The 26,928-nt window shown below is 33.0% G+C and overlaps 1 protein-coding gene across 1 annotated transcript in view; it reads right to left on the bottom strand.

Annotated features, from left to right (window-relative positions):
• Positions 1-26,928, bottom strand: part of LOC119611651 — a gene marked incomplete at its 5' end in the record, with an annotated part of 49,161 nt that overhangs the window by 6,037 nt on the left and 16,196 nt on the right. Inside the window, 10 exon segments of the mRNA XM_037967301.1 lie at positions 1,802-1,900; positions 4,741-5,068; positions 5,634-5,747; positions 13,415-13,518; positions 13,580-14,005; positions 14,176-14,505; positions 17,319-17,702; positions 17,756-17,895; positions 18,006-18,077; positions 18,080-18,140. Coding sequence (XP_037823229.1) covers positions 1,802-1,900; positions 4,741-5,068; positions 5,634-5,747; positions 13,415-13,518; positions 13,580-14,005; positions 14,176-14,505; positions 17,319-17,702; positions 17,756-17,895; positions 18,006-18,077; positions 18,080-18,140 — 2,058 coding nt within the window.

Here is a 26,928-nt window from a genome sequence, read left to right as displayed (position 1 = left end):
ATAGTTAGTCTATAGTCTAGTCTATAGTCTAGTCTATAGTCTAGTCTATAGTCTAGTCTATAGTCTAGTCTATAGTCTAGTCTATAGTCTAGTCTATAGTCTAGTCTATAGTCTAGTCTATAGTCTAGGTCTATAGTTAGTCTATAGTCTAGTCTATTAGTCTAGTCTATAGTCTAGTCTATAGTCTAGTCTATAGTCTAGTCTATAGTCTAGTCTATAGTCTAGTCTATAGTCTAGTCTATAGTCTAGTTATTCTAGTCTATAGTCTAGTCTATAGTCTAGTCTATAGTCTCGTCTATAGTCTAGTCTGATAGTCTAGTCTATAGTCTAGTCTATAGTTAGTCTATAGTCTAGTCTATAGTCTAGTCTATAGTCTAGTCTATAGTCTAGTCTATAGTCTAGTCTATAGTCTAGTCTATATCTAGTCTATAGTCTAGTCTATAGTCTAGTCTATAGTCTAGTCTATAGTCTAGCCTATAGTTCTAGTCTATAGTCTAGTCTATAATCTAGTCTATAGTCTAGTCTATAGTCTAGTCTATAGACTAGTCTACAGTCTAGTCTATAGTCTTGTCTTGTCTATAGTCTAGTCTATAGTCTAGTATATAGTCTAGTCTATAGTCTAGTCTATAGTCTAGTCTATAGTCTAGTCTATAGTCTAGTCTATAGTCTAGTCTATAGTCTAGTCTATAGTCTAGTCTATAGTCTAGTCTATAGTCTAGTCTATAGTCTAGTCTATAGTCTAGTGTATGGACTAGTCTAAAGTCTAATCTATAGTCTAGTCTATATTCTAGTCTATAGTCTAGTCTATAATCTAGTCTATAGTCGAGTCTATAGTCTGGTCTATAGTCTGGTCTATAGTCTAGTCTATAGTCTGGTCTATAGTCTAGTCTAGTCTATAGTCTAGTCTAGTCTATAGTCTAGTCCAGTCTAGTCTATAGTCTATTCTAGTCTATAGTCTAGTCTATAATCTAGTCTATAGTCTAGTCTATAGTCTAGTCTATAGTCTAGTCTATAGTCTGGTCTATAGTCTAGTCTATAGTCTAGAATATAGCCTATAGGCTAGTCTATAGTCTAGTCTATAGTATAGAATATAGCCTATAGTCTAGTCTATAGTATAGTCTATATTTCCCTTTCATAACTTTTGCTTAAAAGATTCTATAATTACCTTTCAAAATAAATTATTGCTTTTATATCAGAATTTTTTAACGCGAAGAAAGTAAATGTTTAGAGAGCTGTGTATTAACTAATATAAGGACACATTTAGCTAACGTCTCCTCACGAACCTTTGATTTATCTTAGATTTATAATTAGACAACAAAAATAATACATAATAACATGATTTACTTAGTATGTAATGATTATTCTGAAGTCCCTTTTGAACAAACTATTCTAGCACACATAAAGCAATTTTAAACCCAATTAACATGCAACCTTACAAAATTTTGAAAAAATGCCTTTTAGCTAGTTCAATACATTTAAAATTATTTATATCAGGCATTTGTCTAGCTTTACTTGCCAATTGTAGAAATATCGAAAATTTTATGATAATATAAACCAATTTAGTAATTTAAGATAAATGATTATTTTCAAAACAAACACTGCTGGTCCCTTGAACAGTCTGGCAGACATTTAAAATTATCTGTCTCAGTTTTCCAGACCCACAGTGCATGCTTTAATATTTTTGTAGACATTTATAAAATTTAACACCACATACATTTAGGCAAACTGTTTTATATTTATGTTTTTTTTTTTGTGTTTTTTGGTTTTTTATTGTACCATTAGTGGTCTACATCTAAACTACCTTTGCTATGCAATCTATACTCCTATGAAGATTTATATTATCGCTGACTTTTAAACGTGACATCCATTCGGGTGCATGAGTTTTTAATGTATATTTATCCTTTTTTGTGTGTAGATTTCGTTTTTTTTACATTTTTTGTTGTAAAATAAAGGAAGTTTAAAGAAGAATGTAGTTAAGGAAGTTGTATATATAAAGTGTAAGTGTGGGTGTGTGTGTGAAAAAGTGGCAGATATTGAAGAGAATGTAAACCTAGCTTATAATCTAGTCTATATACTAGTATATAGTCTAATCTATAGTCTAGTCTATTGTATAGTCTATAGTCTAGTCTATAGTCTAGTCTATGTCTAGTGTATAGTCTTCTTAGTCCTAGTCTATAGTCTAGTCTATAGTCTAGTCTATAGTCTATCTATAGGCTAGTCTATAGTCTAGTCTATAGTCTAGTCTATAGTCTAGTCTATAGTCTAGTCTATAGTCTAGTCTATAGTCTAGTCTATAGTCTAGTCTATAGGCTAGTCTATAGTCTAGTCTATAGTCTAGTCTATAGTCTAGTCTATAGTCTAGTCTATAGTCTAGTCCTATAGTCTAGTCTATAGTCTAGTCTATAGTCTAGTCTTAGTCTAGTCTGTAGTCTAGTCTATAGTCTAGTCTATAGTCTGTCTATAGTCTAGTCTATAGTCTAGTCTATAGTCTAGTCTATAGTCCTAGTCTATAGTCCTAGTCTATAGTCTAGTCTATAGTCTAGTCTATAGTCTAGTCTATAGTCTAGTCTATTATAGTCTAGTCTATAGTCTAGTCTATAGTCTAGTCTATAGTCTAGTCTATAGTCTAGTCTATAGTCTAGTCTATAGTCTAGTCTATAGTCTAGTCTATAGTCTAGTCTATAGTCTAGTCTATAGTCTAGTCTATAGTCTAGTCTATAGTCTAGTCTATAGTCTAGTCTATAGTCTAGTCTATAGTCTAGTCTATAGTCTAGTCTATAGTCTAGTCTATAGTCTAGTCTATAGTCTAGTCTATAGTCTAGTCTATAGTCTAGTCTATAGTCTAGTCTATAGTCTAGTCTATAGTCTAGTCTATAGTCTAGTCTATAGTCTAGTCTATAGTCTAGTCTATAGTCTAGTCTATAGTCTAGTCTATAGTCTAGTCTATAGTCTAGTCTATAGTCTAGTCTATAGTCTAGTCTATAGTCTAGTCTATAGTCTAGTCTATAGTCTAGTCTATAGTCTAGTCTATAGTCTAGTCTATAGTCTAGTCTATAGTCTAGTCTATAGTCTAGTCTATAGTCTAGTCTATAGTCTAGTCTATAGTCTAGTCTATAGTCTAGTCTATAGTCTAGTCTATAGTCTAGTCTATAGTCTAGTCTATAGTCTAGTCTATAGTCTAGTCTATAGTCTAGTCTATAGTCTAGTCTATAGTCTAGTCTATAGTCTAGTCTATAGTCTAGTCTATAGTCTATAGTCTAGTCTATAGTCTAGTCTATAGTCTAGTCTATAGTCTAGTCTATAGTCTAGTCTATAGTCTAGTCTAGTCTATAGTCTAGTCTAGTAGTCTATAGTCTAGTCTATAGTCTAGTCTATAGTCTAATCTATAGTCTAGTCTATAGTCTAGTCTATAGTCTAGTCTATAGTCTAGTCTATAGTCTAGTCTATAGTCTAGTCTATAGTCTAGTCTATAGTCTAGTCTATAGTCTAGTCTATAGTCTAGTCTATAGTCTAGTCTATAGTCTAGTCTATAGTCTAGTCTATAGTCTAGTCTATAGTCTAGTCTATAGTCTAGTCTATAGTTAGTCTATAGTCTAGTCCTATAGGTCTAGTCTATAGTCTAGTCTATAGTCTAGTCTATAAGTCCTAGTCTAGTAGTCTAAGTCAGTCTATAGTCTAGTTATAGTCTAGTCTATAGTCTAGTCTATAGTCTAGTCTATAGTCTAGTCTATAGTCCTAGTGTATAGTCTAGTCTATAGTCTAGTCTATAGTCTAGTCTATAGTCTAGTCTATAGTCTAGTCTATAGTCTAGTCTATAAGTCTAGTCTAAGTCTAGTCTAATCTAGTCATAGTCTAGTCTATAGTCTAGTCTATAGTCTAGTCTATAGTCTGTCATAGTCTAGTCATAGTCTAGTCTATAGTCTAGTCTAGAGTCTAGTCTATAGTCTAGTCTATAGTCTAGTCTATAGTCTAGTCTATAGTCTAGTCTATAGTCTAGTCTATAGTCTAGTCTATAGTCTAGTCTATAGTCTAGTCTATAGTCTAGTCTATAGTCTAGTCTATAGTCTAGTCTATAGTCTAGTCTATAGTCTAGTCTATAGTCTAGTCTATAGTCTAGTCTATAGTCTAGTCTATAGTCCTAGTCTATAGTCTAGTCTATAGTCTAGTCTATAGTCTAGTCTATAGTCTAGTCTATAGTCTAGTCTATAGTCTAGTCTATAGTCTAGTCTATAGTCTAGTCTATAGTCTAGTATAGTCCAGTCTGTAGTCTAGTCTATAGTCTAGTCAATAGTCTAGTCTATAGTGTAGTCTATAGTCTAGTCTATAGTCTAGTCTTTAGTCTATTCCCATCTTTAGTTTATGGTCTAGTCTATGGTGTAGTCTGCAGTCGAGTGTATAGTCTAGACTAAACTTTAAAAAAGCTTTTTGTTACTTTTTCAATATTTACGCTTTTTGAGTGCAAATTATTTTTATGGTCTATTTAAGAATACATTCTCTTTAATATCTGTATGTTTTTAAAGTAAACTATAATAAAGTGTTGGTTTTCTTTTGACAGGAACTTAAAAAACAGTGTAAAAACTTTTAAAGTTTTTTTTTTACAACACTTTCTTTTACAAGTATTGTACAGTTTTTTTACATGTTTGTTTTTGTTTTTTAATATGAAACACTACAACATAAAACCAAAAAAATAAGTATTTTTTTTTTTTTTGCTTTTAAAAGAGAAGAAATTTTATGGCTTACGCTCAAATTCAAATGCGTAGTACTCTCAGCGGATATTTTGCGAGCTTTATATGGTGGTATTTCCGGTATTTTGGCGCTGGTTTGCTGATTAGGATTGGAGGATAGTGTTGGTGGTGATGATGATAATGGCGTAGCAATTAACGGTTGGCGGGTGTTAGAGATGGCGGCGGCATTTACAATGGAAATGGCAGAAGTACGCTGGGGACTACTGCTAGTGCTGCTGCCGGTGGTGTGATCAGCAGAATCACTGGATTTTTTCCGAAATGGTGGTATTTCTGGTATATGCATAGGTTGACGGGTATTTAAGGCCAAGGAACTTGCAGAAGCTCTATACAATTTTTAAATCATAGAATAGAAACAAAACAAGGAAAGAAAGAAAGAAGGAAGGAAAAAAAAGCCCACAAAGAAATAAAGCCGGTAAAAAGGGTAGTTAGCGGTGGTGAGGAGGGGGGTAGGATGTTAAATACACAAAAGTAAAGGGTTTATAAAATCAAAAGGAATTAAAGTGTTTAGGATAAAAGGGCAAACGCATACCATTTATAAAAAGTGGGGATTTATTAAAAAAAAGTGCATTTAAAAAAAGAGTTATAAAAGTTTTTTTAAGAGGAAAAGAAGTAGAGAAGAAAAATATTTTCACAAAATTAGCTTTTCATAAAAAAGGTTTTAAATTAAATACACAAGTTTACAACTATTTGGAATTTATTGTTAAATAAAATTCGAAAAAACTAAAACATTAAACATGCTTTTTATTACTAAAATGAAAAGTAAATTATATTAAAACCACTACTTTAATAATTTATTATTTTTCCTAAAATAGTTTTTTTTTCTAAATTTCTCTACACACTTATACATAAACACAGTTTTTTATACATTTAAGTATTTTAAGAATTTACCCCATTAAAGCGTGCAATCTTTGTATTGGTATCGAGCTTAAATTACGAACTGAATATCCATGAAATGGGGGTATTTCCGGTATTTTCTTTTTCTGCTTACAACTTTTACATGCGCTTTAGTTAGTTTTATTATTTTTATTTTAAACGTATATAAAAAATAAATTTTAATTTATAGGTAAATAATATCATATTTTATTTCATAAAATGTTGGGAGTAAAATAAATTCTTAGAATTATTATGTAAAAAAAAAACATTTGTTAAACAAATGCTTTACATTTAGGGAATTTTGAAAACAAAAATGTCAAAGTTGAAAGTTTAAAACGTTAAGATTATAAATATCGTGAGAGATTTAGTTAAAGTGAGAGGGTGTGTTTAATAAGTGATCAAGTGTTGTGTTAAATAAAATAAATAATAAATATTTTTAAGGTGTTATTTATAAACTAATATACATACAAATAGCTTAAATAGGTCATATCTAGCGATAAGTCATATCTAGTTTCTATATATCACTTGACAGGTATATGTACTACATCATACTGGTCCCACATTTCAACAGTCCTACTTAAATGAGAAAGGGGTTTTAAATACAGGAAACATATTGCCCGATATGTATAAAAACTACTTTTACGGAATCCCACTTAATGAAAGCAAACGGTAAAAAGACAAAATGTTCTATTACCAGGATCAATGTTGCATAAAGAACGCAGAACTTAATTGAGGAATATAATGTGGTAATGCTTGGCATCGACTGTACATTGGAAGGCGGGGCGCTCATTTTCTTCTTAGGTTTTTTCGTCAGACCCGAAAGAACACAACTAAAACAGAACTAAAACAGAACTAGAACAGAACTAAAACAGAACTAGAACAGAACTAGAACAAAACTAGAACAGAACTAGAACAGAACTAGAACAGAACTAGAACAGAAATAGAACAGAACTAGAACAGAACTAGAACAGAACTAGAACAGAACTAGAACTAGAACAGAACTAGAACAGAACTAGAACAGAACTAGAACAGAACTAGAACAGAACTAGAACAGAACTAGAACAGAACTAGAACAGAACTAGAACAGAACTAGAACAGAACTAGAACAGAACTAGAACAGAACTAGAACAGAACTAGAACAGAACTAGAACAGAACTAGAACAGAACTAGAACAGAACTAGAACAGAACTAGAACAGAACTAGAACAGAACTAGAACAGAACTAGAACAGAACTAGAACAGAACTAGAACAGAACCAGAACAGAACTAGAACAGAACTAGAACAGAACTAGAACAGAACTAGAACAGAACTAGAACAGAACTAGAACAAAACTAGAACAAAACTAGAACAAAACTAGAACAGAACTAGAACAGAACTAGAACAGAACTAGAACAACACTAGAACAAAACTAGAACAAAACTAGAACAGAACTAGAACAGAACTAGAACAGAACAGAACAGAACTAGAACAGAACTAGAACGGAACTAGAACAGAACTAGAACAGAACTAGAACAGAACTAGAACAGAACTAGAACAGAACTAGAACAGAACTAGAACAGAACTAGAACAGAACTAGAACAGAACTAGAACAGAACTAGAACAGAACTAGAACAGAACTAGAACAGAACTAGAACAGAACTAGAACAGAACTAGAACAGAACTAGAACAGAACTAGAACAGAACTAGAACAGAACTAAAACAGAACTAGAACAGAACTAGAACAGAACTAGAGCAGAACTAGAACAGAACTAGAACAGAACTAGAACAGAACTAGAACAGAACTAGAACAGAACTAGAACAGAACTAGAACAGAACTAGAACAGAACTAGAACAGAACTAGAACAGAACTAGAACAGAACTAGAACAGAACTAGAACAGAACTAGAACAGAACTAGAACAGAACTAGAACAGAACTAGAACAGAACTAGAACAGAACTAGAACAGAACTAGAACAGAACTAGAACAGAACTAGAACAGAACTAGAACAGAACTAGAACAGAACTAGAACAGAACTAGAACAGAACTAGAACAGAACTAGAACAGAACAGGAACAGAACTAGAACATAACTAGAACAGAACTAGAACAGAACTAGAACATAACTAGAACAGAACTGGAACAGAACTAGAACAAAACTAGAACACAACTAGAACAGAACTAGAACAGAACAGCGGTTACAAATCCTATTGAAAATGGTTTAAATCTTCACGGGAGACCACATCCTCTTTGCTTCAGATATTGAGAGAATCCGATTCCGCAGGTACACAGACAGACGTACATAGCTTAATCAACTCAGAAAGTGCTTCTGAGCCATCTATTTGGGCATTACAAACATCAACACAAACGCTTTCATTGAAGTGTCGTTAGATTTCCTGAAGCATGTTCTACAACTTCCTCCTCTGTGCTTCAGAAAGTCGTTTTTTAGTACTAGGTAGTTTAGCTGTGCTATCACTCACCTCGTTTACCATTTGCTCCATTTCATACTTTTTGGGATACAGTATGATGCTGAGTCGGAACTCTTGCCTGTGTTTAGAGGCTGAGGTAGCTTAAAGCTCTCTCCGAATACATCCTTATCTTTCACTCTTAATGTGATCAAAGGGCAAAAAGACAAAATGTTCTATGAACTTGCATCATTAGTAGGACCAATGCTGCATAAAGAACGTAGAACTTAATTGATGTAACCACGGAAGAACACTAGTTTTTTAACTTCTTTAGAAGCTGTCAGGAAGGAACGGAAGAGGAATATATTGATCGCCTTCTTTGTCATTTCTACCCTGTGTGCTATCCGTTCCCGTGGTTGCTATCCTAACCTATGTTTAAAGGCTGAGGTAGCTTAGAGCTCGAGTGCATCCTTATCTTTCCCTCTTAGTGAAATCAAAAGGCAAAAAGACAAAATCTTCTATGAACTTGCATCTCTAGTAGGACCAATGCTGTATAAAGAACGCAGAACTTAGTTGATGTAACCAGGCAAGAACACTTTTTTTGACCTATTGTTTAGAAGCTAGTAGGATAAAGCGAAAGAAGAAAGCATTCTTTGTCATTTATAAAAGCTCTGGTTTGACCTCAGGACACGATACATTTAACATCACCAGTTTATAGTACCCGAGGTATTGGTAGCATCTCTATACCACGGACTACAATAACATCAAAATGGTGAAGTTCAGTACTGTGTGAGTGTGTGTATGAATGCTTTCGAAATGTTTTACTTGAACACCAGCCGTGTTGGCTTTATTTCTCGGTGGTATTTTTCAATCACTGAGTGAGTTTCTTTGTGTATCTTACACATGGTTGTGCCGAGCTATCGAGCTATCTAATGTATTGCCATAGTAGTCCCATTGGGGAATGACAGGTGTCATGAGTCAAGCTCAATTTTACCTTGACAAAAGAAAAGGCAATCACTGGTTAGAGCCCATAGATGCTATGAGGAATACTGTGTCCCTACAAACATTCTTATCATCTAAAGACTCAAACCAGTGATAAGCTGAGCATGTTTAGAGTAAACTCCAACATACTCAAACATAAAGAAAAATCGCCGATATAAGTACTAATGATTAAGGTATAAACAACTACGTCAACGTCTCAACCAACTCCTCCTCTACTTCAACCGTCACTCCATCCTTCATTCCGATCTGTCCACAGATACAACTAAGAATCCCTCTAATCCATTAGATACAAGTATCCCATAGTACACCGCACACCAATGCATACCCAATCTTTGCATTATTAGCTCAAATGGTTTGTACCACTCCTAGAAGCTAGGAGGGGTAAGAGAAACTTATCCCGAAAATTTTATATTTCACCGTGTATCAATCTATTAAGCAAGTATCCTTCCCGCGAACATGGGTTTAAACCCAAGGAAGGAACCTCAAACAACTGACCAGCCAGGACGAAGTCCTCTGGGCAATTGGTCACCCGTAGTACCAAATTGTGTGTTGCTCTGATTCGACCTCATGTTAAATCATTCCAAGGAAAGTCGAGGTTACATTTGATCATCACTAGTTTATAGTCTCGGCAGACAAGAGATATTGATTGGTGGCACCACTTTTCTCCGGGATTGCAATCACACCAAGGTGAGGTCTTTCATCAAGGAAATATGCGCTGGAGGGTGTGTGTGTGTATTAATGGCGAAGTGCTTTACGTGAACACCTGCTGTGTTGGCCTATTACACGGTGGTCTTTTTCAACCACTGGGTAAGCTTTTGCAACGACTCACCAGCGCGGTGCACCGCCCCTTTATTTATCTTGCACGCAGGTGGCAATTTACGTATATGGAATTTCCGGTCCGGTAAACGTGCACTTTGCTTAAGTACTCGAGCTATCCAATCTCTGATCATTGCTGCCCCATTGCTTAACTTCCGAGACGTAAAAACATCACTTCCGTTTACAAACCGGCAGATGGGATGGCCACTGTTGAGTCGGCAACAGCACCTAGAGACTTCACCGTTAGACCGAAATACAAATCCATCAAATAAGCCGAGACCTGTTCTTACTCTGGTATGAACAGAGTTTTCCCTGAACATACCTGGACAAGGATGGAAAATTCAATGGTATCACTTGTATAAGATACCTTTTAACCCAGAACACTTCTTATTCATCCGGTGCACTCATAGAGAACAACATCCGACATACTCACTCTATGTATACGAGTTGGTAACGACCGTATACCCCTACATTCATCCTGTATCATATAACATCAACTCATTTCCAACGCTTAGTCCGACAGTCACTCCTCTGTGGGGTAACTGTTGTCAATCGGCAACAGCACCGAACTTATCCTAAGCATCAGTCCTTTGAGCGCAATTTACTCTTTCCGCTAATTTGGTCTGTATGTTGAAATCAGTTATTAGAAGACGCCAGATATCTGCAAGTTTTGAAACTTCAATTGTTCTATCAGACATGCTTTCGAAAAGATCCCTATTTAAAGTCAGCAAAATCGGGCCATAAACAACGGACAACTAGAAAAACTTTGACAAAAAGAAACAAGTAAGAAATTATAGTCGAGCGTGGCCGACCATATGATACCCTACACCAATTGCGAATATTAAATGTGATTAATTTCAATAATGAAGCATTTCTGTTAATCTTATATAGGTTCCAAATAATGTCTGTTCATGTTCGGTTGTATGCTGACTACGAAAAATAGAAGACCGATTTCAATCATTTTCAACAGCCATCGTCAGTGGATCCAGAGAATAGTATGTGACACATTTTAGCAAATTATATTCAAAATTGCGATCTGTTGCGTGCACACAAGGTTTACACGGTCACAAAGATGGACATAGCTTAATAAAGACAAATATTTTTGAGTATTACAAACATCACCACATTGTGCCGACTTTTGGATAGATAGTAGTATATTAGATGTAGTTAAAAGATAAACGACCGAAATCGGAAGGTCAGGATGTATGGAGGCTAAGGCAGAAAGTGAACCGATCCTTACAAAATGTATTATTGGGAATTATCTATATACATATATAAAAATGAATGTGTGTTTGTTTGTATGTTTATATGTTTGTATGTTTGAACGTTATAGACTACTAAACGGCTAAACCGATTTTCTTCAAATTTTCACAGCACATTCGTATGTCTGGCAATAGGCTACTTTTTATTTCCGATCATGGCGAAAAATGACAGTGTTATTTATAATTACATATCAAACTTAGTTGTGCCAAATTTTGGGAAGATAGTAGTATATTTATCGTAGTTATGAGCTAAGAGGCCCTAATCGGTAGGTCCGGTTATATGGGGGCTAGGGCAAAAATTGGTCCGATCCTTATAAAATTTAATGTCGACATTTTATATAAAATGTTTATATAAAATCTATTTGTGGTAAATTTCATATTGATACTAGTGTTTATAAGAGAATTGTGGACATTGAAGTCATTTCCTGAAGGGGATTTTGTATGGGGGATAGGGTCAAATAATGCCCGATCATTATAAAAATCGACAGTGTTATTTATAATTATATCCAACTTAGTTGTGCCGATTTTTGGAGAGATAGTAGTATATTTGACAAAGTTATGATCTAAAAGGCCCAAATCGGAAGGTCCGCTTATATGGGGGCTAGAGTAAAACTGGTCCGATCCCTACAAAACTTTTTGTTGGGAATTATGTTTATATAAAACTCATTTGTGCCAAATTTCATCGTGATACTACTGTTTATAAGTGAATTGTGGACATTCAAGTCATTTTCTGAGGGGGACTTTGTATGGGGGCTGGGGTCAAATAATGCCCGATCTTTACGAAAATCACTAGAATTTTTAAGACATATATAAAACTAAACTTTTCCAATTTTTGTAGAGATAGCAGATCATTTAACATAATTATGAGGTCAAAAGCCCTATTCGGGGGGTCCGGTTGTATGGGGGCTAGGTTAAATAATGGACCGATTTCAACCATTTTCAATAGCGTTTGTCCTTGGACCAAGAGAAGTGTATGTTCCAAATTTCATCAAATTATCTCAAAAATTGCGACCTGTAGAGTGCGCACAAGGTTTACATGGACACACAGACAGACAGACGGACGGACGGACGGACGGACAGACGGACATAGCTTAATCGACTCAGGAAGTGATTCTGAGTCGATTGGTATACTTTAAGGTGGGTGTAGGACCAATATTTTTGGGTGTTACAAACATCAGCACAAACGCATAATACCCTCCCCACTATAGTGGTGTAGGGTATAAAAACAATGTATAGCCGGACGTGACTGACTATATGATACCATACACCAGTGAGTAGTATAAAAAAACTTTAAGTTGTTTTTTCTGTAATTCCGAAATATTTTTGGAATTTTTTGACAAAATACGTGATTTGATGAAAGAGGGGTTATACGGCGACCAGTGTAAATATGGGCCTATTCTTAGAAGAATTACACATTAAAGTTATTTAAGCAGCATTATCTCGTAGTTAAAGCTAGTGTTTTTAAGAGAACTATTGACCATCAAGTCATATTCTAAGGGGAACTTTGAATATGGGCAAGGGTCAAATTTAGACTTATGTCAAATTAGGTTATGCCGATTTTTGTAGAAATACTAGAACATTTAACATAATTATGAGCTCAAGAGCGCTATTCGGGAGGGAGCTAGATGCTTTCAATCATTTTCAATAGCTTTCGTCCTTGGACCAAGAGAAAAGTAGCTATCCAGAGCCAAATTTCATCAAATTATCTTAAAAATATGGTTTACAAGGACACGTAGATCAACGGACAGACAGACATATAATCGGACGGATGGATAGACAGACAGACAGACAGACAGACAGACAGACAGACGGACGGACAGACAGACAGACAAACGGACGGACGGACGGACTGACAGACAGATTTTATAAACATTTAATTAAAAGAAGTTTTAAAATATTTCAGTTGGTCCGATATTTGTAAAAACTTTACTAGATAGTGACGTTCAAAATTTACTTTGAAACCTCTTATTTACTAACATTCCCTTAATCCTTCCACTTCATGCTTGTAATTCAAAAACAAACAAAAAAAAACATTTTCAAAACAAAAACTTTAATTGAGTATTAGTTATTTAAATATTTGTTTGGTGTTTCTGTGTGTGTGTGTAGCAAAAAACAATTGTTAGTAGTGTTAAACAAAATAAATGCAAACTTTGTTTGTTATTATATAAAAAAAGTGTTAGAACAAAACATTGAGTTAAAAAAAGTATGTATAAGTAAAGAACTGGGTAAATAGTAGTTAAAATATAGTAGTAAAGTTGAAAAAAGAGGAAGTATTTGAAAAAAAGGGAAAACAAAATATGCATAATGAGTAAAAGGGCAAAATTAAACTATACACACCCACTGGGTCCATGTGTTAATATATCCTGATTGAGGCTGGTCAAAGAGGCGCCACTATTAGGGGGAGTAGAGTCCAGTAGAGGGCGTATTAATATAGTGCTGGTCTGAAATTAAATAGTATTTAGTATGGGGAACACAATACATTTCGTATCATCATTCGATTACCTGTGAGGGAGGCGAATCTGGTGATGAATCACGATTATCAAAAACATTTAAATCTCCTGCTGCCACATTCCTCTGTAAGCCAAAACGTGTTATCTCATCTATATAGGGTTCATACTCGGCTTGTTTCAATAGCTCCTGTTGATACAACAACTCTTCTGACATTTGACTATCCATGGATGGTTCATTGGTGGTTGTTGTATTGTTGGTGGTGCCGGTTACAGCATCTAGCAAATTCAATGATGCCAGCTCATGTTCGGGTTGTGTTGAAGTTGTGCTGGGTGGTGTGGGTGGCGTGGGTCTAGGTGAGGTTCCCTTGCATTGCATTTCTCGTCGACAATGTTCAGCTCTGGCTATTTCTGCAGCCAACCATGATGGCAGCTCGGGTAATAGCCATGTTAAAGCTGAACGTAAACCCAACATTATATGCTGTGTTAATTAACAAAAAAAAAAAAAATATACAAAAAGCTAAATAAAAACTACTTCTGTTAAACGTTTAAAGTACCTATTAAGTGTTTACATGTGTTTGACACTTAATAGTCGACCCCTATAACAACAAAACAAGCCCCCCTCCCTCTTCACCCACTCTTCCTACTTACCTCAAGTGTAACAATTAATATGATTGTTTGTGCTGTGGTTAAGCCAGGCCACAAACGAGACACTTGCCCGGACAAACCAATTAAAGCACAATTCACAATTACAGCTGCCAACGATAACAGGCTAAGTGCATTCTGCCAGGTGCCAATGTTTGCCACACGCTGTCCAAATGGTCTCTGATGTACATGAGCCAGTTTGAAAGCATCCGAACGTATTTCCATTAGATTATTGATGAGTGCACATACCCCCGCCAGAGGGAAAGCAGCCGAAAAGAGTACAACATAACCCATTTGTACAAGCATTTCCAAATGATCGGAGAATGTGCCATCATACTATAGAGATGAAGCAAAAAACTTGGTTAGTATGAAAGTCAATAATGTGTTGTTAGAGAATTTTTGCCTTAAAAGCAGTTCTTACGGTTTTGTGGTCATATTCTGGGTGAGTTTATGTGTTGTGAGATGTAATTAGTTTAGCTTAAAAGAGGGTTGCCAAGAGAAAATATATAATAATATATCACGATATTTGTGATAAACAAATCCGAAGTCCTTTAGATTTCTAGCAATCCTTAAGATTTCAGGTTATGTTCTATGAAACAGCTGATATTCAATTCAAACTGGTACCGATTTTATGCCGACGTTCTCTGAGTAATGAATAACTAACTAACTACTAACTAACTAACTAACTAACTAACTAACTAACTACTACTAACTAACTAACTACTAACTAACTAACTAACTAACTACTAACTAACTAACTAACTAACTAACTAACTAACTAACTAACTAACTACTAACTAACTAACTAACTAACTAACTAACTAACTAACTAACTAACTAACTAACTAACTAACTAACTAACTAACTAACTAACTAACTACTAACTAACTACTAACTAACTAACTAACTAACTAACTAACTAACTAACTAACTACTAACTAACTAACTAACTAACTACTAACTAACTAACTAACTAACTAACTAACTAACTAACTAACTAACTAACTAACTAACTAACTAACTAACTAACTAACTAACTAACTAACTAACTAACTAACTACTAACTAACTAACTAACTAACTAACTAACTAACTAACTAACTAACTAACTAACTAACTAACTAACTAACTAACTAACTAACTAACTAACTAACTAACTAACTAACTAACTAACTAACTAACTACTAACTAACTAACTAACTACTAACTAACTAACTAACTAACTAACTAACTAACTACTAACTAACTAACTAACTAACTAACTAACTAACTAACTAACTAACTAACTAACTAACTAACTAACTACTAACTAACTAACTAACTAACTAACTAACTAACTAACTAACTAACTAACTAACTAACTAACTAACTAACTAACTAACTAACTAACTAACTAACTAACTAACTAACTAACTAACTAACTAACTAACTAACTAACTAACTAACTAACTAACTAACTAACTAACTAACTAACTAACTAACTAACGAACTAACTAACTAACTAACTAACTAACTAACTAACTAACTAACTAACTAACTAACTAACTAACTAACTACTAACTAACTACTAACTAACTAACTAACTAATAACTAACTAACTAACTACTAACTAACTAACTAACTAACTAACAACGACTACTAACTAACACTAACTAACTAACTAACTAACTAACTAACGTAACTACTAACTAACTAACTAACTAACTAACTAACTACTAACTAACTAACTAACTAACTAAACTAACTAACTAACAACTAACTAACTAACTAACTACTAACGAACTAACTAACTACTAACTAACTAACTAACTAACTAACTAACTAACTAACTAACTAACTAACTAACTAACAACTAACTAACTAACTAACTAACTAACTAACTAACTAACTAACTAACTAACTAACTAACTAACTAACTAACTAACTAACTAACTAACTAACTAACTAACTACTACTAACTAACTAACTACTAACTAACTAACTAACTACTAACTAACTAACTAACTAACTAACTAACTAACTAACTAACTAACTAACTAACTAACTAACTAACTACTAACTAACTAACTAACTAACTAACTAACTACTAACTAACTAACTACTAACTAACTAACTAACTAACTAACTACTAACTAACTAACTAACTACTAACTAACTAACTAACTAACTAACTAACTAACTAACTAACTAACTAACTAAGCTAACTAACTAACTACTAACTAACTACTACTAACTAACTAACTAACTAACTACACTAACTAACTAACTAACTAACTAACTAACTAACTAACTAACTAACTAACTAACTAACTAACTAACTAACTAACCTAACTAACTACTAACTAACTAACTAACTAACTAACTAACTAACTAACTAACTAACTAACTAACTAACCACTAACTAACTACGACCAACCAACTAACTGAGAAGAACTAGTTCAATATACTTCTTTGAAACACTGGATCTAGCACAATTATTCGATCGTCGACAGCGACTTCGTGAGTTGGCCCAACTATGGAAAGAAATTTTAAACTCTTCGGAGCTTTCACTAAGCAAAACTAAATTAAATATGCCTATGCTAAACATCAGCTCGAATAATATTCCCCCTTCTTTGAAGGAAAAGTTTAACACTAGGAAGCTTTTATTAAGTAACACTTACTAAAATGTGGTTATGCTGAATATCAGGTCGGTCAACTAGAATCGACTGTTGGATCCCATTCAAACTCAGATCTATAATTTACCAATTACAGAAACTTTAACGAAGAAAAACTTTAGATTTACTTTGGCTGGTAATCTCGGTTCCAATCAAGGACATTATCTTTAGAATGTATCATTCAAAAAATGAGAAAATTATATGTCGAAGAAAAGATTGACCTCAAAAGTGAGAATTAAACATGGAAACCAAATTTTCAACGAAAATACCACCCAGATGAGCGTAATGTTTTGTGGATATAGATGATTATATTTCGTATTAGGCAACATGTTCTATCGATGGTCCTAATGATTGAGGTTTATGTTGATAATATCACGAAACTTGATCTTTTCGCCATTGTAATCACATGTACGTCATTTCTTAACTTGGCAACCCATTTTATTACACATAATTACCAGCAAAACATCATCGGTAATTATATCTAAATACTACTTACCTTATATAAAGAGCTTTCAATTTCCGCTTGACCAATATTACGTTTAGCACTAGCTGTTGTTGTAGTTGGTGTAGAACATCCGGTATCAAGTGATTTTTTCGGCAATTGTTTCGATGGTGTGCCCGATTGGGGTGTTGATGTTTCGCTTGGCTGCTTAGTTTTCTCAGTATCCGTTGATGCTGTTGTCGAACCAGCCGTAGCTGCAGAGGCAGCTGATGATGTTAGAGTACCAGCAAAAGTGCGGTTAATATCCTGGGTGGGACTTAAAGCGCCCCACATGTTAAAACTTAATTTAGCCAGTTTCCATTGTTCCAAAAAGTAGGGTATGGCGGATTCGCGTAAATTGCCAATAATTTGACGGGAAATTAAAAGACCAGCCAATTGCTAAGGATAAAGAAAATATGGCTTTATTTTGAGGGGGAAAAAACTAAGTAAACCTTTACCAACCTCCTTTAGCTTTCCTCATCTCTTAGATAGAAAGCTATATAGAACAGCGATAGAAAGGAGTTGACAAATTGAAATAATGCCACTTTGGCAATTAAATGATTTTCATATTTTGACTGTAAACGATAATTTTCTAGAAAAAATGAAAAACAGAAAAGAGAAGATGTTTGCCATTAATCTTAGTCAGTCAAATGAAAGAAATATTTTTTAGGTTTTCTTGTTTATATATTTTTGCTTCCGTACCTTTATCATTTAACCAAACAGCCAATTTATAATAAGCCTCATCCATTAGGGTTATAGCTCCGGCCAACAAACTTTGGGTATAACACTCAAACAACAAAATATACCAGTTTCCGGCAGTTTAGAATCCCACCAATCCTATGGAAAAGGAATAAAAAGAAGAATTTGAGATTAATGTAAGCAAAAGAAAGTCCAGTGATAACATATTTGGATTTAGACTCAAGTTAAATTTTCAAACGATCAAGATGTTTTATTATAGACTAGACTATAGATTAAACTATAGACTAGACTACTTATAGACTAGGCTATAGATTATACTATAGATTAAAGTATTAGACTATAGATTAGACTATAGACTAGACTATAGACTAGACTATAGACTAGACTATAGACTAGAGTATAGACTATACTATAGACTAGACTATAGATTAGACTATAGAATATGAACTATAGACTAGACTATAGACTAGACTATAGACTAGACTATAGACTAGACTATAGACTAGACTATAGACTAGACTATAGACTAGACTATAGACTAGAACTATAGACTAGACTATAGACTAGACTATAGACTAGACTATAGACTAGAACTATAGACTAGACTAGCTAGACTAGACTATAGACTAGACTATAGACTAGACGAATAGACTCGACTATAGACTAGACTATAACTAGACTATAGACTAGACTATAGACTAGACTATAGACTAGACTATAACTAGACTATAGACTAGACTATAGACTAGACTATAGACTAGACTATAGACTACTATAGACTAGACTATAGACTAGACTATAGACTAGACTATAGACTAGACTATAGACTAGACTATAGACTAGACTATAGACTAGACTATAGACTAGACTATAGACTAGACTATAGACTAGACTATAGACTAGACTATAGACTAGACTATAGACTAGACTACTAGACTAAGAACTATAGACTAGACTATAGACTAGACTATAGACTAGACTATAGACTAGACTATAGAAGCTATAGACTAGACTATAGACTAGACTATAGACTAGACTATAGACTAGACTATAGACTAGACTATAGACTAGACTATAGACTAGACTATAGACTAGACTATAGACTAGACTATAGACTAGACTATAGACTAGACTATAGACTAGACTATAGACTAGACTATAGACTAGACTATAGACTAGACTATAGACTAGACTATAGACTAGACTATAGACTAGACTATAGACTAGACTATAGACTAGACTATAGACTAGACTATAGACTAGACTATAGACTAGACTATAGACTAGACTATAGACTAGACTATAGACTAGACTATAGACTAGACTATAGACTAGACTATAGACTAGACTATAGACTAGACTATAGACTAGACTATAGACTAGACTATAGACTAGACTATAGACTAGACTATAGACTAGACTATAGACTAGACTAGACTATACTAGACTATAGACTAGACTATAGACTAGACTATAGACTAGACTATAGACTAGACTATAGATTAGACTATAGACTAGACTATAGACTAGACTATAGACTAGACTATAGACTAGACTATAGACTAGACTATAGACTAGACTATAGACTAGACTATAGACTAGACTATAGACTAGACTATAGACTAGACTATAGACTAGACTATAGACTAGACCATAGACTAGACTATAGACTAGACTATAGACTAGACTATAGACTAGACTATAGACTAGACTATAGACTAGACTATAGACTAGACTATAGACTAGACTATAGACTAGACTATAGACTAGACTATAGACTAGACTATAGACTAGACTATAGACTAGACTATAGACTAGACTATAGACTAGATATAGACTAGACTATAGACTAGACTATAGACTAGACTATAGACTAGACTATAGACTAGACTATAGACTAGACTATAGACTAGACTATAGACTAGACTATAGACTAGACTATAGACTAGACTATAGACTACTATAGACTAGACTATAGACTAGACTATAGACTAGACTATAGACTAGACTATAGACTAGACTATAGACTAGACTATAGACTAGACTATAGACTAGACTATAGACTAGACTATAGACTAGACTATAGACTAGACTATAGACTAGACTATAGACTAGACTATAGACTAGACTATAGACTAGACTATAGACTAGACTATAGACTAGACTATAGACTAGACTATAGACTAGACTATAGACTAGACTATAGACTAGACTATAGACTAGACTATACAGACTAGACTATAGACTAGACTATAGACTAGACTATAGACTAGACTATAGACTAGACTATAGACTAGACTATAGACTAGACTATAGACTAGACTATAGACTAGACTATAGACTAGACTATAGACTAGACTATAGACTAGACTATAGACTAGACTATAGACTAGACTATAGACTAGACTATAGACTAGACTATAGACTAGACTATAGACTAGACTATAGACTAGACTATAGACTAGACTATAGACTAGACTATAGACTAGACTATAGACTAGACTATAGACTAGACTATAGACTAGACTATAGACTAGACTATAGACTAGACTATAGACTAGACTATAGACTAGACTATAGACTAGACTATAGACTAGACTATAGACTAGACTATAGACTAGACTATAGACTAGACTATAGACTAGACTATAGACTAGACTATAGACTAGACTATAGACTAGACTATAGACTAGACTATAGACTAGACTATAGACTAGACTATAGACTAGACTATAGACTAGACTATAGACTAGACTATAGACTTGACTATAGACTAGACTATAGACTAGACTATAGACTTGACTATAGACTAGACTATAGACTAGACTATAGACTTGACTATAGACTAGACTATAGACTAGACTATAGACTAGACTATAGACTACACTATAGACTAAATTACAGACTAGATAATAGGCTAGACTGTAGACAAGACTGCTGACCAGATAGAACTATTTCATAAAAAATTGTTATTTTATAAACGGTTTATAATTCAAATTTTGTTTGATAAACCTTTTATAAAATACAATGTTGTTTATGGATATTTTTATTTCCATAAGTGATTTTACTTGTTTTAATGAATACCCTCAATATCTTATTTGCCATTATTATTGCATTCGTATTATTTACAAATATTTTATTTAATAATCCTTGAAACTTGTCCTTCTCATAATTTTGCGGTATTTTCATGTTTAAACACGTACTTTATTTATTTAGATTTTTGTGTTTAAACTTTTAGCTGGTAGGTACACAAATGTAAATAAAAACTAACAAGTAAAACCAGAATTTTTTTCCAAAGAATTTAAACCTAAATAAATAAAACTATAACAAAGAGGAAAAGTTTTATATTTTACGGGAAAAATGTGACTATCTGTCATAAATTTAAATTAAACAATTTGTCAGAATTATGGTGATAACCTTGCGAACAAATTTGTCTTAAACATTTTGCTGAGGAGGTAAAAGTTTGATAAACTTTTCGATAAATGGGAAAAATTCAATAAATTTTACTCCAATCAAAGAAGTTCCATTAAGAGATAACTCCCCGAATACTCAAAAAGTCTATAGTCTACGCTGTAGTCTAGTTTTTGTTCTAGTCCTTAGTATAGCCTAGTCTATAGTCTAGTCTATAGTCTAGTCTATAGTCTAGTCTATAGTCTAGTCTATAGTCTAGTCTATAGTCTAGTCTATAGTCTAGTCTATAGTCTAGTCTATAGTCTAGTCTATAGTCTAGTCTACAGTCTAGTCTATAGTCCTAGTCTAGTAGTCTAGTCTATAGTCTAGTCTATAGTCTAGTCTATAGTTAGTCTATAGTCTATCTAGTCTAGTCTATAGTCTAGTCTATAGTCATAGTCTATAGTCCTAGTCTATAGTCGAGTCTATAGTCTAGTCTATAGTCTAGTCTACAGTCTAGTCTATAGTCTAGTCTATAGTCTAGTCTATATCTAGTCTACAGTCTAGTCTATAGTCTAGTCTATAGTCTAGTCTATAGTCCTAGTCTAATAGTCTAGTCTATAGTCTAGTCTATAGTCTAGTCTATAGTCTAGTCTAGTCTAGTCTATAGTCTAGTCTATAGTCTATCTATAGTCTAGTCTATAGTCTAGTCTATAGTCTAGTCTATAGTCTAGTCTATAGTCTAGTCTATAGTCTAGTCTATAGTCTAGTCTATAGTCTAGTCTATAGTCTAGTCTATAGTCTAGTCTATAGTCTAGTCTATAGTCTAGTCTATAGTCTAGTCTATAGTCTAGTCTATAGTCTAGTCTATAGTCTAGTCTATAGTCTAGTCTATAGTCTAGTCTATAGTCTAGTCTATAGTCTAGTCTATAGTCTAGTCTATAGTCTAGTCTATAGTCTAGTCTATAGTCTAGTCTATAGTCTAGTCTATAGTCTAGTCTATAGTCTAGTCTATAGTCTAGTCTATAGTCTAGTCTATAGTCTAGTCTATAGTCTAGTCTATAGTCTAGTCTATAGTCTAGTCTATAGTCTAGTCTATAGTCTAGTCTATAGTCTAGTCTATAGTCTAGTCTATAGTCTAGTCTATAGTCTAGTCTATAGTCTAGTCTATAGTCTAGTCTATAGTCTAGTCTATAGTCTAGTCTATAGTCTAGTCTATAGTCTAGTCTATAGTCTAGTCTATAGTCTAGTCTATAGTCTAGTCTATAGTCTAGTCTATAGTCTAGTCTATAGTCTAGTCTATAGTCTAGTCTATAGTCTAGTCTATAGTCTAGTCTATAGTCTAGTCTATAGTCTAGTCTATAGTCTAGTCTATAGTCTAGTCTATAGTCTAGTCTATAGTCTACTATAGTCTAGTCTATAGTCTAGTCTATAGTCTAGTCTATAGTCTAGTCTATAGTCTAGTCTATAGTCTAGTCTATAGTCTAGTCTATAGTCTAGTCTATAGTCTAGTCTATAGTCTAGTCTATAGTCTAGTCTATAGTCTAGTCTATAGTCTAGTCATATCTAGTCTATAGTCTATCTATAGTCTAGTCTATAGTCTAGTCTATAGTCTAGTCTATAGTCTAGTCTATAGTCTAGTCTATAGTCTAGTCTATAGTCTAGTCTATAGTCTAGTCTATAGTCTAGTCTATAGTCTAGTCTAGTCTAGTCTATAGTCTAGTCTAGTCTAGTCTATAGTCTAGTCTATAGTCTAGTCTATAGTCTAGTCTATAGTCTAGTCTATATCTAGTCTATAGTCTAGTCTATAGTCTAGTCTATAGTCTAGTCTATAGTCAAGTCTATAGTCTAGTCTATAGTCTAGTCTATAATCTAGTCTATATTCTAGTCTATAGTCTAGTCTGTAGTCAAGTCTGTAGTCTAGTCTATAGTCTAGTCTATAGTCTAGTCTATAGTCTAGTCTGTAGTCTAGACTATAGTCTAGTCTATAGTCTAGTCTATAGTCTAGTCTATAGTCTAGTCTATAGTCTAGTCTATAGTCAAGTCTATAGTCTAGTCTATAGTCTAGTCTATAATCTAGTCTTTAGTCTAGTCTATATTCTAGTCTATAGTCTAGTCTGTAGTCAAGTCTGTAGTCTAGTCTATAGTCTAGTTTATATTCTAGTCTATAGTCTAGTTTATATTCTAGTCTATAGTCTAGTCTATAGTGTAGTCTATATTTGATAAAAGTTTTAATATTAAAATATTTTGCAATTTAAATTCATAAAAAACTCTTCAAATTCAATCCCTGGTACGTGTCGCTTATAGCTCCCACCTCCTTTTGAAAAACATTTTTTTCTGATACAATCTTTGTTAAAAATTTAATTTTTCACAAAATAAGTCAGAAAATAAAGTTGTTGTTTTTTTAATGAAAAATTTTGTTGGAAATTATTTTTTTATATTTTAACATGAGTGTTCCATTCAATTACCTCGTCACATTTTTAAACACTTGAGTTTTTATAATTTCATATATGTTTTTGTTTACTTTAGATGTTGTTGTTGCTATTGAGGACGTATTTTTATTACTCCATTTAACCCCTGTTGTAAACCCTGATACTCGCTTACTCATAATGTAATTTTTGTGTGATTTTTTCTTTTTGTGAATTTTTTATTCTACAATTTTTATAACGCCTTTGGGCGTTTTTGTTGTTATTATTCTTGTAAATTTTTATGATGTTTGTTCAGTATATTTATGGTTTGCTACAATAACAACAGCAGCAGTAGTAGCAACAAAACATCAACAACATAAATATAACACAGATTTCTTCTTTGCCTTTTGTAAGTTCTTCTTTCTTTCAAAAATAACAACAGCAGCCATACGAGAGTAGCTAAAGTTCACACGAGTATATTTTTAGGGGTTTCCCATTAAGTGTTTGTGTTCCGTTAAAGAACACACTCAAACGTATAAATCTCTATAAATTGTTTGTGTGTACGTGAGTTTTTCTTTACAACGGAGAGGGGAAAGTAATATTATACTTTTACTCTTACAAACTGATTGCCATAATTGCATGTGTTAAAGGATAACAAAGACAAAAAGAAATTTAGTTGTATAAAATGTAGCATATTTTTATGCTTAATCTAGTACAGGGTTGAAGGTCATATTCAAGTGCTAAAATTAATTTATGATTTTTTGGCTGCGTTTCAAGAAAATAAATAATGTGTGCTTTTTGCCAACTCTTGAGAAATGTTAAGCAATTTAAATAGACATTTATTTGTTGTGTGTGTTTGGAAATACATATAAATGGTAATAATAAGAGATTTTATTTTGTTGCTGTTGGAGGAATGTAACTGGAAATAAGTTTGGCACTTATATTTTCAGCTAATCTGCTAATATCGCATCAAACCGAGAAAAAACTTTAATAGCGTCTAATTAGTGACACATAGTGCTTAATAATGTTGAAGATAAAGTATGAACTGGCTCAAGAATACTTTCTCAGAGGATTCTAGTCTTACTCTCAAGTCTCGGAGATTGCCAATAACTAGGCAGTACATGGACCGAAAGCGAAAACATTCATCACCTTGTGTTTGAAGTAGACTTCAGAGAAGAATAGCTTTGGGAAATGTTGGTCGTATTTGCTGTGAAAGACTGACTTATTGCCTCCTAAAATCAGGACAAAGGACTAACTAACTAACTAACTAACTAACTAACTAACTAACTAACTAACTAACTAACTAACTAACTAACTAACTAACTAACTAACTAACTAACTAACTAACTAACTAACTAACTAACTAACTAACTAACTAACTAACTAACTAACTAACTAACTAACTAACTAACTAACTAACTAAGTAACTAACTACTAACTAACTAACTAACTAACTAACTAACTAACTAACTAACTAACTAACTACTAACTAACTAACTAACTAACTAACTAACTAACTAACTAACTAACTAACTAACTAACTAACTACTACTAACTAAACTAACTAACTAACTACGAACTAACTAACTAACTAACTAACTAACTAACTAACTAACTACTACTAACTAACTAACTAACTAACTAACTAACTAACTAACTAACTAACTAACTAACTAACTAACTAACTAACTAACTAACTAACTAACTACTAACTAACTAACTAACTAACTAACTAACTAACTAACTAACTAACTAACTAACTAACTAACTAACTAACTAACTAACTAACTAACTAACTAACTAACTAACTAACTAACTAACTACTAACTAACTAACTAACTAACTAACTAACTACTAACTAACTAACTAACTAACTAACTAACTAACTAACTAACTACTAAACTAACTAACTAACTAACTAACTACTAACTAACTAACTAACTAACTAACTAACTAACTAACTAACTAACTAACTAACTAACTAACTAACTAACTAACTAACTAACTAACTAACTAACTAACTAACTAACTAACTAACTAACTAACTAACTAACTAACTAACTAACTAACTAACTAACTAACTAACTAACTAAACTAACTACTAACTAACTAACTAAACTAACTAACTAACTAACTAACTAACTAACTAACTAACTAACTAACTAACTAAACTAACTAACTAACTAACTAACTACTAACTAACTAACTAACTAACTAACTAACTAACTAACTAACTAACTAACTAACTACTCTAACTAACTAACTAACTAACTAACTAACTAACTAACTAACTAACTAACTAACTAACTAACTAACTAACTAACTACTACTAACTAACTAACTAACTAACTAACTAACTAACTAACTAACTAACTACTAACTAACTAACTAACTAACTAACTAACTAACTAACTAACTAACTAATCTAACTAACTAACTAACTAACTAACTAACTAACTAAACTACTACTATCTAACTAACTAACGTACTACTACTAACTAACTAACTAACTAACTAACTAACTAACTAACTAACTAACTAACTAACTAACTAACTAACTAACTAACTAACTAACTAACTACTAACTACTAACTAACTAACTAACTAACTAACTAACTAACTAACTAACTAACTACTAACTAACTAACTAACTAACTAACTACTAACTAACTAACTAACTAACTACTAACTAACTAACTAACTACTAACTAACTAACTAACTAACTAACTAACTAACTAACTAACTACTAACTAACTAACTTAACTAACTAACTAACTAACTACTAACTAACTACTAACTAACTAACTAACTAACTAACTAACTAACTAACTAACTAACTAACTAACACTAACTAACTAACTAACTAACTAACTAACTAACTAAATAACTAACTAACTAACAAACTAACTAACTAACTGCCCATAAACATAGTGACACTTTTAAACAGGATTAGAATTCAGAAAAGGGGATCGCGAAATGAATCGCTGCTAAATTTGACGGCCTTTGGCCATGCTCAGCAATTTTAAAACACTGGAGTATACGAATACTAGTTTCGCAAAATTATGCCTTTTTGATCTCTTTGCTTGAGATCCATGGACTTTATGAGATTCATCTCTTAGATATTGCG

Source organism: Lucilia sericata, unplaced genomic scaffold (genome assembly GCF_015586225.1).
Source record: "Lucilia sericata isolate MDLA Ls3-8-SP2 unplaced genomic scaffold, ASM1558622v1 Contig001505F_arrow, whole genome shotgun sequence".
Classification (NCBI taxonomy): domain Eukaryota; kingdom Metazoa; phylum Arthropoda; class Insecta; order Diptera; family Calliphoridae; genus Lucilia; species Lucilia sericata.
Note: the sequence above shows the minus strand (reverse complement) of the source record. Positions and strands in the feature narration are given on the sequence as shown.